This window comes from Candoia aspera, chromosome 1 (assembly GCF_035149785.1).
Source record: "Candoia aspera isolate rCanAsp1 chromosome 1, rCanAsp1.hap2, whole genome shotgun sequence".
NCBI lineage: Eukaryota > Metazoa > Chordata > Lepidosauria > Squamata > Boidae > Candoia > Candoia aspera.
Window position 1 is genome coordinate 323,026,045 of NC_086153.1, and position 18,023 is coordinate 323,044,067.

The window sequence follows — 18,023 nt, forward strand, 5'->3', positions numbered from 1 at the left end:
AGCAAAATTCATATATAATTACAACATTCCATATCAGTTCAATACATCCCCTCTAATATTAACTGCACTATTTGTCAACATCTGCTTTTGTTTCTTCCTTGCAGCCATTGCAAACAATGCAACTTGTTTAGTCACATGTTCATCAACATCAGTCAACAGAAAATATATTTTTTCTTCTAAACTAGAATGATTCAGTTGGATTAACAAAGGCATGATGAATCTAGCTCTAGGCTCCTGATATAATTTGCAAAATAATATGTAATGGCTCAAATCTTCCACCTCTGAGTTATTACAAATGTATAATCGGTGTGTAGTTGGTAATCCTTAGCCTTACCCCCAGGTATACCAGCAGTAATGTTGAGATTAGAAGTGGGCCTTCTGTCAATCAAGAAAGCAATAATCTTATATTATAGGAAACTAGTCCTCATGCCCAATACTTATTTGGCAAAACAATGCCTCCACAAACAATTCAACAGTAATAGATGGATGAATTTGTGTCTAAAACGATTTTCATAATTATTGCTAGATCAGGAACTGTTGAATGACCTGAATCACCATACACTATTGAGGGACTATTGATTTTTTAAAGATTTTAGACAAGATAGAGAGCAGGTATATAATAGAATATAGTATATATAATATACAGTATATAATATAATTTATTATAACTCACTATACAAGAAATTCCCTGCTCATAGAATATTTTAATTAATTAATTAATTAATTAATTAATTAATTCATTCATTCATTCATTCGTAAAGCTGCCCATCTCAAGAGGTGACTGTGGGAGGCAATCAATAACAAACAATGACGGAGTATCAGCATGTTCATTGGTGAGAAGCATTCTAGCCTAGCTTCTGGTATGCTGACTTTCCACTTGGAAGGATTTGTAAATATACGTTAGATGCAGAAGCATATGATAGTCTATGTATGTAGTGAGGGCAAAAATCTGGTTTGTCACTTTTCTTGCCTTTTTGACCCAAGGGACATGGGTTCTGTTTTCAGACCTAAATTCTACAGCGAAGCAGATAAACGCTTCAGAGGCAGTGGGGTGGGGTGGGGTGGGGTGGTCACAGCAGCAAGGAAGGGCATGCACCAAAAGTAGCCTTGCACCACAGTAACACCTATCTGTCAAGATGTCTCACACACGTACAAAAGGGGTACAGCTTGCCCTGTGACAGCGCAGTACTGCTTTTGTCGTCTTGACAAAAGTACTGGATCCTATAGACACTTATGAGGGGTCAAAAAAGTCAAAATGGCAATCATGGCCATGCAATCGAAGCTTCACCACTTTTTAATGTGTGTGCCATGCTTCCCTTGTGTCGCTCTGGCCATCATTTGATTTTTTTGACTTCCCCCCGCAGATGCCCCTGTGGCATCTTTCCTTCCCCCTTGTGGCAACTACGGTTTTTGACTTGATAATGTGGCCAACCAGTCTCTGTGTTCCTCTGCATTTTGTGATTTATAAATACAGAAGCAGAGGGAACACTGAGGGAGAGACCTGGACAGAAGCACAACCTATCCAGTAACAAATCTGCTGCCCAGCTCCTCACCTCCAGGCAGTCCTGAAGACTCCGAGATGTTTTTCTGCTGCCCCTTTCATGGGGCCCTGCTCCAAACGCTGTGCTTTTCTAAGCGAGTATTTGTAGCTCAGGGTTGAACTGTGGCGTCCTTGGTGCTCTCTGAGCCTTGTTTTCTTGCAGACGTTTCATTGCCAGACTAGGCCACATCTTCAATGCAAAGAGGGAGTGGGCCTTGCTCTCTGATGATATATAGTGGCTTGTCCTCCTTGTGTTGGTGGGCGGTGTTGGTAGGGGTGTTGGTGGGGGTGCAAGGTGGTGGGGGTGCAAGGTGTTGGCGGGGTGTTGGTGGGGGTGCAAGGTGGTGGGGGTGCAAGGTGTTGGTGGGGTGTTGGTGGGGGCTGTTGGTTGGGGTTTTGGTGGGGGTGCAAGGCCCTCTCCCTGTTCGCACTGAAGATGTTGCCTAGTCTGGCAATGAAACGTCTGCAAGAAAACAACAAGGCTCAGAGAGCACCAAGAATGCCACTGTGGTTTTCCACATACGGAGGTAAGCACCTGCTTTTAAGTGGAGTGGATGGGAAAGACATGCTTCTTCTCTGGACTCTGACAGGCTCCCTTCCATTATGGAGACTTCCAATCCTTTCAGTAGACTTTGTGGCCTGTGAAGATAAGATTAAAACTCAAGATTTTTAACAAGATCTAGCTTAAGAAAATTTGAAATTTGGATAAGACATTTTAAATTTGGATAAGAGGGTATTCATTTCTCTTCTTTCCCTTCTCACTGCAGTTCAGGAGCGCCTTACAAAGCAAATTGCTGTTGCCATCACAGAAGCTTTGCAGCCTGCTGGAGTTGGGGTGGTGATTGAGGCAACGTAAGTTGACACAAGTTTCGTGATGTGTCCAGAGGGTGAGGGAGTTCCAGAGCTTGGGGACAGACAACAGTTGTGCTACTGCCCAGTTGTGGTGGATAGGAATTGTTCTTACAGCCCACAAACATTTTTTTAACTTAAAAGAAATGAGAAGTAAAGGGCACAATGTTTGAAGAACAACATCAGCTAAGCATTGTAGCTGTATTCCAAGTTCCATTCTTGTATTCAAGGGGAAGTGGTTAAGTCACAGAAGCTTAGTTCTTTTGGAAGTGATAGGCTGGAGCCTGGACTGCATTAAAGGAAACTGTAGAAGGAAACTCTATAATGGTAATTCCTGTCCGTAGCAATGTAGTTTGCCAGGAGCTCTTCTTCCCAAGAACTAGTTTTTCACAAGCAGGGAATTTTGGAGAGAGAGAGAAAGAGAGAGAGAGCGAGCACCATTCAATTTTACAATCCCCATCTGTACACTGGAGGAATATATTGTTTCATCACCTCCTCAGTGAATGCCATGCCTCAATCATCAGTAAAAGAGTTGATGTACATGAGAGAGGAGACATTGGTGGCTTTTTTTAAATGATTGGTAAGATATTATACTGAAATTAAGATTGGATTGGATTTCAGTTCTGGAGCTAAAGCTTCCTATCCTACTCCTGCTGATTTTTGCAGCAGAAAAAGACATGCTATTTTCTTTCAACAAAAAGATTTTTACTGGGTTTCTTTTCTGCCTTTCTTTCCTGCAGGCACATGTGTATGGTGATGCGAGGGGTTCAGAAAATGAACAGCAAGACTGTAACCAGCACGATGCTTGGAGTATTCCGAGAAGACCCAAAGACACGTGAAGAATTTTTGGCACTCATCCGTAGCTAAAACCGTGCCACCGGTTTTCCTTCCTGGACTGTCTTCTCTAGCGTTGCTGTTGATTCTTTTGCTGTTTGTCTTGGTCGTTCTCTTTTTGAAAAAGTAACAGTCACTTTAACCTTTCTGGGGTTTTGGTGTGTTGGTGGTGAGTGCCACACGTACTTTATTTGCTCAGGTGGTTCCTTGTGTCAGTGGACCATAAAAGTCCTGGAAATATTTTCTCGGTCTATGTTACGTGACTGTTTTAAGGCAAATGTCACGAAATTGTTGTGTGTTTTGTGTGGGCTTAGTAGGGTTGTTCTTGTCAAAGTTATCTGAAGTGCTTTAAGGACATATCCCCACTGAGACAGAGAAACCCTTTGTCCTGGTGTCCACAAAATTTCTCCCCGCTTTTTCAGGGTCAAGGAAGACGGATGAGGTAGTTGGAGGATTTTTCATATTCTAGATGTTAAAGAGAGGGTGACACACCCTTCTCACATGATCCTTTGTTTTGCAGACAACAGTCGAGCCATACTTCCACACACACCCCAATCAGGGGTCAATTAGCCATCACTGGTCCTTGTTTCAGAGCAACTTGTACAGCCAGTCCCCCAGCCCTCCAGTTTGTACTTCAGTTGCAGCTAACCCCATTCTCCGCTTTCTCAATCTCTCTTACATCCTGCAAATGAGCTTGGGCCCCCTTCCCTCAGGTGGATGTGTTTTGCCTTCCCTTTGCTCAGATGTCTCTCAAATCTCAGGCAACTGGAAGTCAACGTCCTTCCTTCGGCTTCCATTGATGAAATGGAAATGATGGGCCCTTTCAGAAAGGGAAGAAATATCTGGAACCCTTCTTTTGGGGTGGGTGGGATTGTTTGCATTCATTATTGGGCCATTGCCCTTGACATAATAGGAATTTTTTTTTCTGAAAGACCAAGGATCTGAAGTCTGGAGATGTGCACTTTAATCTGACCATAATCCAGGAAACTGGGCTGCAACTATTTTTCCTTCAAAGGAGTTGCTTAAACAAAAGAGACTTGGCAAAAGCTCTGGCACTGAAGAGAATACATCATGGTTTGCCTGGGGTTTATTTTACTAATGGAACAAGGTACGAAATGGAATCCCTTTTGAAGGGATGGGAGCAGAAGAACTATGTACACACCCAGAGCTGCTGTATAAGCTGGGTCTGCATTTCCAGGCTTGCTAGGAATTCTGAGAATTGTAGTTTCAACTCATTTGGAGGGCATAAACTTGGGGGAGGCTGGGCTGTCTTCAGGAGTCCAGGACTGATTAAATGTTGATAGGGTTTGAGCATTGTGTTTTTCCCTATATGAAGCTGATTTAGATGTTGTCTGTAGTAAACTGTAGCAATCTTTTTACCACATGATTTCTACTTAATGTGGGTTGTGAGTATATTCTGGACACTACATAGTTTGCAATCTGTACCGGACTATTTTCAGGGCTTGCATGCAAGTAAGAGTGATCTAAATCACTTCTTGGATGTCAGCCCTACATTGTTTACAACAGCTTGGTGCCAATTTCAGACCACCTCTAGCCTGGGATTTCTGCATCTTTGCCATAACGGAAACATTGACAGAAACATTTTGAACAGAATAAATTTTCAGACAAATATGGAGTAAAGAATATTGGGAGGCTGTATTTAGCAGCCAATTCCTTAATTGTCTTCAGTTCTTCTATTTGCTGTTCATAAGTGATTTTTGCAGGCTAAAATTAGGAGGAGAATACAAGGATCTCTGGAAAAACCCAGAGCTTTGTCTTTCTAACTCTCTTCTTTCAAAAATGGGTAATATTATAGACTCTGTTTCCTTGGCAGGGTTAGCAACTGCTTTCTCCTCCTGTGGCCCTTGGCAAGTTTCCATCATTGGGAGAGAAAAGCAAAGACGTTTAGATCACGAAGCAGACAGTCTGTGCAGCTCCAGTGGGTTCCAGTTGTTTGTGTGAAGGACTTGGAAGGATCCACCTCATCTCAGTTCTGGCCATAAAAGTGCCAAAAAGCTCAGCTGAATTCAGGCTTACCAAAACACCATCCTGAATTCTGTGTTCTGAGACAACTTGCATAATGTAGTTTGCTCAGTCATAGAAGGAGTTAAGGAGCTGCGTGCGGTACAGAGCTCCTGATTTCCAGATGATTTGTTCAACCCCCCTTTGGGTTTTTGGGATGTCCCCATCCATTGCTTAGTTTGCAAGGATTTCTTTGCTGTATTAGCTCAAATTCTCCTGGAGCTGATTTCAACGTGCAATTCTTAAATGGGCTTTCTGTTGGATATGTGGCAGCATATCTATCTTTGCAGGAGTGTTTACAGCATGCCGAAGTTCCAGCCAGTGATGCCTTTCTAACAAATGCTGCCTTCTAGGGAAGTGGGCATTATTTTATTCGCACACTTCAGTTTTAGGCATATAACTAAACCCAGGATGGGCAATCTATAGTTGCAGGCACCTGATTCCTGTTTCTGACTCTCAGAGTTCTGAGGCCATGATTGCTAAACATGAAGACAGAGTCTCCTGCGATTTGATGCCAGATACATGAACACTGCCATAGAAGCCCTAAAATAGGCATATCGCTGTTAACGCCCCTGTCCCCAACCCCCTCACTCTTACATGATATAGCCCCACTCACGTTTTGCTCCTAAACCCCACCACCCTATTAAATGCAATATTGGCCAGCAAAGGTTGTCCACCTGTGACATAAGTATCTAATTCCTGCTTTGGGCAATTGCTTCCTTCACCATAAAGTCCTCAGCAGGTGAGAGACTAAGAACGGTGGACATGGGAGCTGTGAGCACAGCGGTGCTGGGTTCTGCAAACAGACACTTTTTGTGGGGACCAAAGTAGGTCAAGCTCTCGTCCTCCTCTTGTGTAACTGGAATGGCATGAAAAGCAGCTTACTGGAGCTGATCTCAATAATTGCCCTCCGAATGGAAAACATATTAAAGAAAGTTTTATAACCACTCTAATTAGAGAAAGATGGGATCAGAGTCCACTGCTTCACAGTCCTTAGTTTATGTGAGATGCTCATTTCATTTTGGCCATCTGGCAAAGCAGCTGTTGAGCCCGGTCTGGTTCAAACAAGGGTGGAGAATGAGGCACCTGCTTGTTTATTTTGCTGTTGGCTTTTTGGATTAGCCACCATTAGCAAGGATGAAGCAGCAGCATCGGTGGAGGGGGTGTGGGTCAAAATCTGCAAGATGGCAGATGCAGTATCCCAACCCAGGCCCATGTATTTTTGCACATGTATTCTTGCATCCACATACAAAATGGCAGGGATTGCAACACTCTGCCTGCAATCTTGTAGCTTTTGTCACCCCCACCCACACCCTACAGACACTGCTGGGATAACAGGCAGAATTTTGCAGCATTGGCAGAGCCAGTGTTTTTAGTTTGGGGGTGGGGGGAGGTTGGAGGGGTTGGCTGTTGGAGGTTATGGGGAAGATGCAGAGGTTTAACATACCCCTTGCATCCTTTGAAACTATGATCACCCTAGAATCCAGCCAATGTCCCCGTTTTGGAGAGAGCTTTAAGAGGCAAAATGGATGCTGTATGCTTTCTTTCTTAACTTGCCAGTGCCCCTAAATCATGAAAAAAAAAGTCCACCATAGACTCTGGCGATATCACCCCATCATTGACAAAATTCCCTGTGGTCCCCTGTCAAGGAAGGACGTTACAGTGATTCCCAGGCTAAAAAGAGGTTGCCCATCCTTGGACTAGATATAGACATTTTGGAGTCATCCAACAAAGGCTCTTTTTAATGTTCTTATTCATTCAGAGGAATGAATCTGTACAGCAGTGTTTCTCAACCTTGGCGAGGCTGGCTGGGGAATTCTGGGAGTTGAAGTCCACACATCTTAAAGTTGCCAAGATTGAGAAACAGTGATGTAGAGCTTTGCAGAAATTTTCACTAGTTTTCTTTGTTGGCCAGATCTTGCCTTTCCTCCAAGAAGCATGTCTAGGTTTTCCCCATTTTATTGTCTGGGAGATGAAAAGCAACCTAATCAACTCCCTGACTTTAGACTTTAGACTGAAGTTTTGAGTCTAAATATCTCTGACCTGTAACACTACGTCCCTCTAGGTCACCTTATGAATTGCACTCTAATGTTTTAAAGCCTTAAGTTGCGCTGTGATATCAGCTGAAAGTTGGAAAAAGCAAGTGACTTGATCAGTTTTAAAAGTACAAGAGAGCAAGGACCACCACCATTATATATGGTTTTTGTTGGCCCTGTACTTGAAACAGGAACCACTACAGCCTGCTTTGCTCAAGGGGTGGAGGAAATAACTGCATCCAGCCAGTCTCTCTGTCTTCTCTCTTACCACGCAGTCCTTCAGACATACCTCTTAACTGGTACTTGGATGCATCCTAATGGCAGCACTTCCTCTCTTGCACTGCTTGAAAGTGCAGGAGAGATGCAGAGAAGTGGACTTCCATTCCATTCCCTGGATCAAAGGGAATTCCAAGTGGCTTGTTCACTTTGTGGCCTTAGAACAGTGTTTCTCAACCTTGGCAACTTTAAGCTGTGTGGACTTCAGCTCCCAGAATTCCCCAGCTAGCAATGGCTCCATGAATACTGTTGATAATTTTTGCGAAACCTGTCTCTTGCCCCTTAATGTCATTATACTACCACATCCGTGTATGTACATGTTGTATGTGTTTATCCAAATAAGTATATGTACAGGTATGTAAACCATATGCAATTGGCTGTTGTCTTGCCCTCCAATCAAATTCTGGTCTATTTATAGTATTAAAACGCAGCATTGATCACTTTTGGAGATGCTCCTCTGTGTGATTTGTGAATTAAGTGTTCCCTTTTACCGGCTGAATACTGGGCATATGGCTTCTGTGGCCAGGCTGGCTGCTGTGGTGGTGATGTGGGTCAGCAGCAGGAGAGAAGAAAAGACGGGGAGAGGAAGCTCAAGTCTAGCCTTGAAGGGCAGGTGTACTGTCACGAGGACAGATGAGCTGCCCTGGCTGCTAGCCAGGACTTGTGGGGCAGAGTGGGGCAGCACTCCCATCGGTCCAGCCTTGTGTTGGGGACTAGAGCCCTGGGGGGACACCCACCTCCTCAGCTGCTGGGGGACATGCTGTTGGTTTGACCCATAAAGGGAGAGAGAGAGAAAAAGAATGGAGAGACGTGTTTGAGGCTGTGCTGCTTTGAGGCATTGAGGCAAAAAGTGCCTTTGGGGAAATCTTGTGGGAAGTTGGTGGCTGGACACTGCTGGGTGTGTGCTGGGCCACTGGAGTGTGTGGATGGCGGTTCCTGGCCCCAGAAGAAGAAGAGAGTGAAAGCTCCCCTGGAAGAAGTGAAGTGAAGACCTAGATATGCTTCACCCCGAAGCCAAGGCAGATGGGGATGGAGGGAGGGGTTGACTGCAGTTGACACCTGGAGCCTTTGGGGAAGTCCCAGAGGGAGGTGCCTCACACAAGATCCTCGCAGAGGGACAGGTGCAAAAGGCTTGAAACCCACACCAAAGTAACTCAGCCAATCCCCCTCCTGTCTGTCGTCTGTCTGTCTCTCTCTCTCTGTGAAAAGCTGAGAGGAGGAGAAAGGGGAGCTGGTAGCTTTGCTGGCAAGGAGTGAGTGGTTGCTAGCAAAGAGCTCTGGGAGAGAGGGAGAGAAAGGTAGAAACTGGAAAGCTTGGATGCTGCTGCAGGTAGTTCTGGAAATACAGCTGTATATAGTAAAGGGACCCCCCCCCCCCGCAAAAGGCCTCCCCCATGTCTGTCTCTGTCAAGCAATTGTCCTGCTTAATGACAGAGAGAGAGAGAATTGTAAAAGAACCCAGAGTCACACTGTGACAAATCTATAACGACTTATAGTAAAAACTGTTTGGGAATTGCTTTTATACTCAACAAACCACTCAGCTTTGGAGGCAGCTGAACGCTACTCTGAAGGGCAGGCACAATTTAAAGGAAAGCTTCCACTTGTGAGCAGCAGGAAATTCCCTACCACATGCTGATGGGAATTACATGAATAAAGAGATTATCAAATGTTTATTCCCAGCTCATATGAGGATGTTGGAGCTTTTAAAATTTCCCCATTCTTGCTTCTTGGCTCAACATAAATCCATGCCACAAATTCCTTTTTCCTCAAAATGCAATGCCTGAGTTTTTCTAATGCAGTGGATTTTTTTCCTGTACAGTACTCGTATTTTCAAAGCACAATCACCATCTTTCCCTTTTTATTTGAAGTGCGCAAATCCACATTTTCCCTTTCTTTTTGTTCAGTCAAGAGGAATGCTCCCCAGTTTTCCAAAGCAGCAAAACGCAGCATTTTAAAACTAAAAGGCAGTGTCAATATTAGTCTCCTCAAACAATACAGCTCAGCTTAGCTGAGCTATCTAATACTCTTGAAATTACATCTTTCAGCTTCTTTGTTCAGCTTTATTGAATCCATAAATGAACTAAAATGTTGACCTTTAGTTCTGGCAAAAGCCCATGTTTTTGTAGCAGATGACTCCAGCAGAACTAACCCCCTGCCCCGGCCCTTCGTATCCTGTCCTTCGCAGCAAAAGGTTGCTCAGGATTTCCCCATCTTGAGCCTTGTGAGGGACTCTAGGACAAGACCTGGTCTGACCTGGGCTCAGCCATGGAGCTCCTGAGCTAGGATGTGAAGCCAGCACTGTCAGCTTTTAGAACAAGTTGGAAGAGCAGCTTTCTTCCATATGGCACAGTGGGCTACTACTACACCAGCAGAATTTGTGGAGCTGTAGGTCAACATCTTTGGAAGACATCAGGTTAGAAAAGCTGTCTCAGAACGTTCATGGGATAGCAACGATTTCAGATACTGTCTGGGAAGTGGGTCATGTCAGTTCTCCCTTCCTCAGAAACAAGGAAAAATGGGAGGCTGTTTGCTCATCAGGATAGCCTGAATGCAAAGGGTGAGATGGGAGCTGTAATAGGCCAAGGAGTGCTCATTCCATAACCTGAGTTCACACAGTGCCCTAATTGTTGAATAAGTCACAGTGGGCTAGATTCACACAACTCCTTATACCAAAACCAAGCTAAACCCAAAACAACCACTTTATCGCTCAGCACTGGGGTGGGTAACCTTTTTGTAGCCAAGGGACATACTTGACAAATTTGGGGAAGATGGGAAAGCAGCAATGAGGGTAGAGTCATGTTGCATATGTGGGTGGTGCTCTGGGAGTGTTTCTGGGGTTTTAAAATATCTGTGATGACTTAGCCTGATGTTTTCACCTGTTTCCCACTTCAAAATGGGAGGTAATTGTGCCATTGGTTTTCAACAATCATGATCAGAGAAGGCTGCAAAAAAGAATCAAGGGCCACATTTGGTCTAGGTTGCATGACCCTCGTTTACTGTGATGTGTGAAGCCAGTTTGAATAACAATAGTTGAAAGGACTAGAATCATAGTTAACACCTCTGTTCAAGGTTCTCCTGTGAAAGCACATCACAGTTTTGCAATGCACATATCCTGCCACTGAAAACAAATACAACCAAAGCAACAGCCATGGGGAGGGAGAGGGGGTGTGCAGGGGTGGGACTGGATCACTGGTGGGGGATGAGCTTAACTCCTTCCCTTCCATGCTATTTGCTTCACTGAAATTGCTCCATCATCAAACTACTCTTTCCCTGTTAAGGGGAAACCACATAGCATGTTAGCCAAACAGTTCCTCTAAATACCCTTTGCACTAGGGCAATCAGCTTTTGTGAAGGGGTGAATTTAAAGTAGAAATTGACCTTGATAAATGTATTAGCTCCATTTCCAGCACTACAGCTCTTAATTTTCTGCAGATGTTCCTTCTCTGCTGCTTTTATTAATGCTTAAAAAGGAAAGAGGAACATCAATGACATGTCATAACTAGTTCATAAATTTTAATCTGAGTTGCTTCAGGAGCTCATTATGAGCGTCTGCAAAGGCTGGAAATGCAACTTCTCTTTTGGGTTCTCTGGTGATGTGAGAGAGAGAACCAGATTTCAGGATGAAAGTAGGGGTGGGTGGGCCAGGAATGGCTACATGTGCAATATGCCCCATGTGCTTTACTCCCATCTGCTTCTGCTATAGACCAGGTTGGCATTCATAACTCTCACTATGGAGCAAGCAATAACATTTTTCACTAAATTTATATCCTGCCCTTCCACCAGGAATTCAGAGGATTGCCTTTCCAATGCTTCCCTACCATAGCAATCCTGTTTTGGTTGGGTTGAGGGGCCAAGACTGACCCTAAGTCAACCTATGGACTCTTATGGCCAAGGATGAACTTCACTCTGAATTACTCATAATACACACTTCTCATAATAGCCAAGCTAGTGGTTTGTGTATCTAGATCTATTTCAGAAGAGAAACTTGGAGTATTTTCCTGACGAAGGAAAAGCTTCTGCTAATGGACCCAACTGAGAGAGATGGAGGGTGCCCCTTCATAGGATGTGTTTAATCCCAGGTTATATAGCTATCTGTCTGAGATGCTTGAATTTGGATTCCTGTACTGAACAGGGGGTTGAACTCTATGGCCTAAATTGTTTCCAGTGCTATGATCTGATATAAAAAGTGTTCAGCACTGTATGCATTTTGGAAACAGAGATCCTCATGATGCTGAGATTTGGATCTGAGATACTTTCTCCATCTGTGTATGTCTGAGGAAGCTAGACCCCGTACTGTCTTCAGTTATAGGGACTATTTAGGCTGCCAACTTGCTGTTTAGCCCAAGTTGGGTTTTTCCCCCCGTTTATATTATAGCACTGCCTTGCTGTGGAAAGGTTAACTATACTCATGAGCTTATGTTCTTTTATTTTTTATGTCAGCTCTGAGAATGGAGTTTGGGAAGAGTTACATCAGCCTGTCTGGAAGAGAAGATAGTTTAAAAGCAGAACAAGGGTCAGTTTGGTTTTCTCATTCACTGAAGAGGCTCGCTTGATCTTTAGCTGGGTGTCTATTTGCCAGATCCACTCCACCCACTTTGCTCTTTTGTAAGAGCATTGATGCTTTTGCCTACCCAGCAAACTGTTATTTTGAAAGCCCTTGGTTCCAACGTCACAAACCTTCTGATCTCACCAGCTGAGGCTTTGATGAACATCTGGCTGCAATTCAGTCTGCTCTGTGCTGGACTGGATAGTGGTTTGGGTGGTCTGGGGAGACAAATCAATGTCTCAGGCAGAGGTACCCCAACAGCTGCAGCATAACAGCAAGGAGAATGGTCCCAGGGTATATATGCAAATGTGTGCTTCATTTTTAAATATCACCTTCCTTCTATGGGATCAAGGAGAAATGTGTGGAGGCTGCCAGATGGTCTTCTAGTTGACTTCTGACAACACCTGGATTGGCTTAATTTTAGTACCATACTCACAGGCACTGAAGCTCCTGAAAGCTTTAAAACATGTTAGTCTGAAAAAGTGTCACTAGACTCCTTCTGGTTTGGGGCTATCATAGACAGACACAGCTCTCTTTCTACAATCTCACAGGCCTGGGGAACCCAAAGCTGTTCCGCTGCTAAACTGTAACTTCCAGAACTCAATCTGTATAGCCAGCAGGTGATGGATGAAGTGGGTTGCCCTAGCTTCCCTATATGTCTAAAAGACAGACTCTCTCTCTCTCTATCCCTTCCAACAACAGTGCAGAGCACCAGGACCTCATAAAGTGAATGTACTATCATACAGTTACCTAAAGTGCCAGGATTCATGAGTTCAATTCCTGGTAGAGGGTTTGAAGTTCAGAGGAAGATTTGGGGCTAAGTATACCTGCTGAGTTCCAAATAGAACAAAACTGCTTGTGTACTGACTCCTGGTGGCCAATATATGTGGAAATACATCTCAGGGGCTAACAAGCAGGATCTAGAGATAACTCCTCTCCTGCCATTGTTCCTCTGGAAATGCTATTTGGCTACATGCTGTCTCATAAATAATAGCCTCTGATAGATCTATTCCCCATGAATGTATCCAGCCTCCTTTGAATGCCATCCAAAGTAATTGCCATCAACACATCTTGTAATGTCTTCCAAAGGTTAATTCTGCACTGTGTGAAGAATTGCTTCCTTTTGTCCCTTTTGAATCTCCTTCTAATCAGCTTCTTTGACGACCTTCCATTCTGATATCACGAAAGGTGTTCCAAACGCTGCATATATTCCCTTTTCATTTCACATACTTTATTCTGGTTTTGCTACCATTCAAGAATAGGAAGGAGCTATCTAAGATACGGAACTCTTTGGATACCTAATTCAGTCTCCAGGTGCTGCTCAAACACTTCTGAGCATCAGCAAAACTTTAAAAAAAAATCAGTGATTATCACTAAACTTGATTTAGAGACACGAACCTATAGAACCTCACTCACCTTTTTTGATTAAGGTTGTTAGTGAATCTGGAATTTACACTGTAATGGTTAACAGGTTCAACAAGCAGCTTAACTATCAGGTTTAAGAACAGGTTTCAACAACATTACTCAACCTGATAGAGTTCTTAACAGAGGCCCACAGAGAGTGGCAACTTCTTTGCTTTATAAAATTTCTTGAGATGTCCAGCACATTGTGACAAATTCACATCATCCCTTCCAGAAGTCATCATTTCACAATGGTACACTTTTTGCCATCTGTCTTTGTGTATGTAAATCAGTGTTTCTCCACCTGGGCAACTTTCTGATCTGTGGACTTCAACTCCCAGTATTCCCCAGCCAGCATGGCTGGCTGGGGAATACTGGGAGTTGAAGTCCACACATCAGAAAGCAGCCAAGGTTGAGAAACACTGGTCTAAATCAAAGGGACAGCATTGGGAAACACTTTTTGCAATCACTGAGGCCCTTTGAACCTCGGCTTTGTTAGCCTATTGAGCTGACATTTAAATAAATGGCCCTTCATCAGCGCCCAACCTTCCAGCATAGACCATGTCCAGAAGGATGTTTCTGCTAGTTTTTTACAGCACTGTCTGCCTAAGACTTCACGGACCCCAGACCATATCCACAAAAGCTTAGGTAATAATTGGTTTGCACCTGCCGCCTCTTTGTCTGAAAGATAATGGATTTTTGTTGATATATTTCAAGTTGGGCATGGCTTTCCTAACAAAAGTTATTCTGCCAGAAAGACTTCACATGCTAGGTTAGTTGTGCAAACCTGCTAAACACACCTTCCATGTGGTGTGGAAGGAGGCTGTTCTGAGGGGGCGTGACCTCTCATTGATTTTAGGCAAAGTTTTCCCAAGTTTCTCTTGATCTTAGTTTCACAACTCAAGCAAAGGTTTTAACATTAACTTCTCAAAAGGAACAAGGGAAAGGAACTAACACTGAAATAACTTAGGAAACATTTGCTTTTAAAGTAGCTTTTGGTTTTGGAAGTGTAATTGTCTCTTCCCAGAAGAGATGCTGTCATTCTGATCTCCCTTCTGATGAAATCTTAACATCTGAACCAACAATTGTGGGAATGATTGCAATCTACTTCTAACAAAAGGATGTAGAGCTCAAGCTTCTGTGCATGTGGATGCCTGAGTGGTTTTAGAAGAATCCTCGTTATGTTTAGTGAAAGCATGCATTTCCTTTCTAAGATTGAGCTTCAAAGAGATGTATGTGATGGAGTTTTTTTTTTTAATGTTAGCAAAAGAACTCCAAGCAGCTAACAGCAATCTTGCAAAGTAGAAGCGTGGACCAAAAAGAGAACTTGCACATCAAGCTTAATTATGTCCAGAAATCAGTTCAGTCTTCACACAGCAGTTAGAAGAAAAAAAGTAAAGGTAGCTTACTTTTATTCAGTAGATCTGGATACAGGTAGGTTCATGGTAGAAAGGCACTTCATCACTGATTCTTTGTAGACAATTTCTATGTGGAATTGAAAGGCTGTGTGCAAGCAAGGTGTTAGAGGACGAGGCCTGCATTATGCAGTCCTCCTGCCTGCATGTCTGCCCATGAGGTGAAGATGGAGACTGTTAAATCTCCCAGACCATGGAGGAGGAGGAAGAGGAAATCAGGTGACCCATGTGACTTCCCACAAGCACAATAGAGACACGCCTACCAGATAAGCCCTCTTACTATGCTTATGAGACAATGCTGAGTTGACCCCTGATAATTCCAACAGTATGAAGCTGAAACAGAGGCTGGGTTCACATATTGTGCTGTACCAGAATAACAGCTGTTATTCTGTTAGTTAAAAAAAAATGGATGGCTTATTACAATGTGAAAATCCTGTTACTGTGGTTTGCAAAACAGGGTTTGTGGTTTAGTTTGTTGTACAAACCCAACCAGTTCAGCTTACTCAATCATGGTCACAACTTATTGTTTTGTGAGGATTCAGTAAGAGCTTCTGAAATTAGCTGTCTCCAGAATCAGGCCCATGGCTACTAGCTTCCAGCTATGGCGCATCTCATTGTGTGTGCAGTTACAAAGCCAGGAACACAGCATATTTAACCTTGTTCTTCAAAACTCAGATTGTGGATAAATGTGAGGGTTCTGGCACAGTAATATTATGAACTTTGGTCCAATTGATTTTTGTTTAATCTAGGGACCAACTAAAATTACTAACTTTTCAGCTATCGTATATCCTTGACCAGTGTTTCTCAACCTTGGCGACTGGAAGATGTGTGGACTTCAACTCCTAGAATTCCCCAGCCAGCCTGGTTGGGGAATTCTGGGAGTTGAAGTCCACGCATCTTCCAGTCACCAAGGTTGAGAAACACTGCCCTTGACTGAGGATCAGTACACTCCTTCTATCTGGGATGGTTATCCTCTTCCACCGAGCGTGCAGCTTCAGGAGGGATGCACATGGAGCTGTGAGGAAGGAAGGGGACACCCGCCTAGCCAGCCAGATCAGCCAAATCAACTCTGGTGATCAATGGGGTGACAGATGTGGCAGCCAGATCGCTCTCACATGTTTTTGTTTGCAATTTGGTCAATGACTGTAATAAAAAAAAAATTCAAATACTAACTTTGCTGACAGAAAGTCTCTCGTATTTCTCTTTACTTGATTCCCTGCCGGGTTAGGGATCTGGGATTTCACCCTCAGCAGAAACTCTGCATGGCCTCTTTAGAAGGGGAGTTGTGGTGGGGGGCACACTGGGGCTGCCATGGATCCATGTAAGCCCAGCAGCCTATTTTCCCCTCCAGCCTCACCTGATAAAAACCTCTGTACTTCCTGAATGCTTACATGCTTTTCATGGTATTTTAATTGGTCTCAAGTGAAGACATTAGTTAACCAGGGCTGTTGACACATACTTGTTTTTCAAGCCACACAGTGGAAAACACGATGGCAGTTCTAAAGACTGCTTATGAATGGCCCCCTTTACTCTCCTGGCAAGCTGCCTTGCTGGGGAAACCCTGGCTTTCCAGTTCTTTTTCCTCCTGGAAGCACATAGCAATGTTCAGCCAGGCTATTTGACTGGACTGCCCTCTGCTGGCTGAATATTGACACCACCTGCCCATACAAAGCCAAAACACCTTCCCCAGTAGGCAAACAAATAAGGGGAACCCCCAAAACCAAGGGGTTAAAGGGAGGCACTTATTTCAGTTCTCCCCATTTAGCTTTAACTTCAGATGCTCCCTGGAAAAGGGGGATTTTAAGAGGCACAGATGTGGCATCACGTGGACATACATTCATTGCCACTTTCCAATCTCTTTTCAGGTGGGTTGGATTTTCCCAGTGGGTGCATAACATTTATCCAGTTACTTCTGAGAAAAGGCGCACCACAGCATTCTCTGCCCTCAGTGCAGACTCATCCAAACCAGGATTTTAAGCAGAAACACAGAGGGAAGGGTTAATCTCTTAATTTTTCACACAGCTCAATTATGTCCTCTGTATAATACACAATTATCTGTTTCCTTTAAATGTGTCCTTCTTCTCTACACTGAACAATCCCCTCTCAATCTTGGTTAGGCCTCCTTGGGGTCTTCCAGAATTTGCCACAGAGTAGTTATTCTGAATGTGATGGGGAAATTATGAGGTACGTGTTGAATACTGTAATAAAATTAGCTTGTGTAATTAATTAAATGCAACTTCCTTAAAATTAAATCAAATGCCCTAGCTTGATGGTTTGACAGGTGCCTCTGTCTCAGCTAGGATGCTATTTTAAGGATAGTGTAGCTATTTCAGTGTATTCAGCCTGAACCAAGGTTGTACACTGTTGTGTGAATAGGAGGGAAGAATGCAAATACACTATTGTGGCTAAGGGGGAAGCTGAGCTAGGAGCTCAAGTTCTTATGCCAGCCACCAACAGACTTTATCTCAGCTATTTGTGTACCACTGTCAGCCTTCCCAGGTAGACCAGAGAGGAAACATGACCAGATGAACTAATTCTACTTTATTTTAAGGCTACATTAACCCTGTCTTCTGCTACCCTGCTTCCAAGACAGGGGCTGCATTGGGTACCCATCTAGTGGTTGGAAAGAGGGCTTTCTTAAGAATGAAAGAACTGCAAGCCATATCTTTGGGCTCTGTGCAGAAACTGGGCCAGCGTTTTTGCCACAAATAATAGAGCTGCAGGTACAAAGACTACTTCTTTTGACTGGAAAAAAAAATACAGAATGGCTGCTGCAATCCTTTGGACCAAGATTCCCATGATTGACCTGAGCCTTCTTTCTTCCTGAGGTCTGTAACATCACACATAAGTATTTAAAACATCTGACCTGTTTGATATTATGACCATCATCAATATTCTACCTGTATATCCTTCATCTTTTGCCTTCTTATAATTAATTACATGGTGAGTAGTGGTGCAATATTAAGAGCACACGAGGCTTTCCTAAGGCTAATTAAGTATTGCAATAAAATTATAGCATGATCAATATGTACTAAATTGGCAGATACTTTCCAGCTAGTTTCTAGCATCCATGAGGTACGTAATCTGGAATTACTTTCTATGAG

General features: G+C 43.5%; 1 protein-coding gene across 1 annotated transcript in view; it reads left to right on the forward strand.

The window, feature by feature from the left end:
- GCH1 (GTP cyclohydrolase 1) overlaps positions 1-8,008 on the forward strand; it is a 55,984-nt gene extending 47,976 nt beyond the window's left edge. Inside the window, exons 5-6 of the mRNA XM_063290517.1 lie at positions 2,308-2,392; positions 3,130-8,008. Of these exons, the coding sequence (XP_063146587.1) occupies positions 2,308-2,392; positions 3,130-3,256 (212 nt within the window). The 3' untranslated portion in view covers positions 3,257-8,008. The remainder of the gene's footprint in view (positions 1-2,307; positions 2,393-3,129) is intronic.
- The last annotated feature ends 10,015 nt before the right edge of the window (positions 8,009-18,023 follow it).